The 2,186-nt window shown below is 41.9% G+C and overlaps 1 protein-coding gene across 1 annotated transcript; it reads right to left on the reverse strand.

Moving 5' to 3' along the window:
* Positions 1–524: 524 nt before the first annotated feature.
* LOC116202369 (short-chain dehydrogenase reductase 3b-like) lies at positions 525–1,627 on the reverse strand. The gene has a single exon (XM_031533906.1). It carries the CDS (start codon positions 1,539–1,541, stop codon positions 744–746), a length of 798 nt encoding a protein of 265 aa, XP_031389766.1. The 5' UTR covers positions 1,542–1,627; the 3' UTR covers positions 525–743.
* Positions 1,628–2,186: the final 559 nt, after the last annotated feature.

The following is a 2,186-nucleotide window of genomic DNA, read 5'->3' on the forward strand; positions in this document are numbered from 1 at the left end:
GACAAGCAATGATTTATAAACTGCAGGAGCAAGGAGCAAACTCGCCCCATTCATCAAACAACCATTTGTTCAACCATTCAGAAAATTATTTCACAGCTAATCAAGAATAGGTAACTTTTTCAGTATGACCGCTAGTGTCTGGAAATCCAATTAGATCCCTACTAATCCAGTCGAGTCGGATCGGCGAGTAAAGCTCTCACAACATAGATTTTATGCATTCACAAAAACTCGAACCGCAGGTCTTATTAAAGTGAAATAAACGTCGAATTGCTTGAATCAACCTACGTTGGCGAGAATAGTTAACTTCTTTATTGGAAATTTGAGTTTTAACCCAGATGGGAAATGTGAATTTCGATTTTTTTCATGCAAGTTTGGGCCATGACGATTATTGATTGATACTGGTTGCTTTGCAACATATAATAAGTTTCTATTCCACCTCGAAAGGTTCTTCGCTGCCTATCGAATATGAAGAGGAAAAGCCGACCACAAATAGTAGCTTAAAATAAAATTAGCCGAGAGACGCATTGGGGATCGGAAGAGTTCGTTTTTTACTTTTATTTTTATCTTTTTGGGATCCAACAGAGGCTATGGCCTTAGCAGTAAAGACTAGACATGAAAATAAATAGGCACGAAATTTTCACGGTGAGAATTAAATCTCCACTCCGAATCAAAGTACAATAGACACTGCACAGCAGAATCATATTTATTGGCAATAGTGCTGACGGAGAAGATATGGCATATTATCAGTTATCAGAGCGGAAACATCCATCGACGGCCAAGTTATGTCCGGTGATGAACTCCGCCTCGTCCGAGGCCAAGAACACGACCGCATCGGCCACGTGATGTACCTTGAGCACCCCCTTGAGCTGCGAGAAGGGCTCAAAGTGGCTCTCAACTTCCCCCTCCCCCAGCCCTAACAACCCACGGAGGAGAGATGTCCCCATAGGCCCCGGAGACGCGCAATTTACCCTGATACCGTGCTGTCCGAGCCCCTTGGCCGCCGATCTCACGAGCCCCAGCACGGCGTGCTTCGACATCACATAATCGATCTGCTCAGGGTACCCCATCGAAGCCACCACACTCGCCGTGCATATTATGCTTCCTCTGACTCCGCCTTCCACCATGGCCCGGGCAGCGTGCTTCACACAAGCTATGGTCCCGCGGACATTGACCCCGAACAGACGATCATACATCGGTATGTCAAATCCGAGGATGTCCTGATTGGGGTTGATTATCCCGGCGTTGCTGAACATGATATCCACACGCCCATGCCTTTCAACGGTGGAGTTCACCAGGGAACTAACCTGGTCCTCGTCGGATACGTCACAGTGGACATAGGCGCAGTTGTTAAGACCAAGAGTAGATACAAGAGCCTGCCCCCTCTCATCCTGGATGTCAGCGATCACCACGAACGCGCCGTGTTCGACGAATCGATGCACAGTCTCCTCACCGATGCCGCTCGCTCCGCCCGTCACTATGGCCACTCTGCCGTCAATTTTCTTCTTGGGACATGATGATGATGGTGATGAGCTCTTCTCCATCACGAAAAAAGAAATTGCTTTGTCGCGATACTCACAATTGAACTATTTCAAGCGGTTAGGAACTTTTCGATATGTTCCAATATATACACCACATCTTTGGGAGACATGCAAATAATAACAGCCGTTCTTTATTATTCATCAAAAGATAATATTAGTCAACAAAAGAGAGTGTAGAGTAATATACACTCTCGTCTGATGATCTATGGCATTATTCGTATTCCTTTATTAATTCTTTTGGAATTTTTTTAGTATATTAAGTTTTGAGTCTCCTTTATAAGTGAAAAAGAATGTAATATTATTTTTTTATTTGAAAAAGAAAGGGTAATTATTAAATGTTTTAAGTAACTTTTTTTTTCTTCTTTTAAATAAGTATGCCAGAAGTTGACAAATCAATATTGATTTTAAATATTGATAAATAATATTAGTTTCTCTTTTATTGATTTTTTAAAATAAGTATGCCAAAAGTGACGTCCATATTGTATCTTAATTAATCGCAGTGTCAGTGCACAAACATTTTTCCTGGCAAGACGGGAAGCATATTCCACTAGGCTTGTCTTAACAAAGATAATGCCATAATTTTTGGGTTGATGACCAAAAAAAGATAAGAATTTTAGAATTTTTGTCCTGTTTTGGCAATTGAGGTGT

The sequence above is a fragment of the Punica granatum genome, chromosome 4 (assembly GCF_007655135.1).
Source record: "Punica granatum isolate Tunisia-2019 chromosome 4, ASM765513v2, whole genome shotgun sequence".
NCBI lineage: Eukaryota > Viridiplantae > Streptophyta > Magnoliopsida > Myrtales > Lythraceae > Punica > Punica granatum.

Bases quoted from the DNA above. Each gene is read 5' to 3' on its own strand.
- LOC116202369 (XM_031533906.1), bottom strand. From the start codon at position 1,541: ATGGAGAAGAGCTCATCACCATCATCATCATGTCCCAAGAAGAAAATT.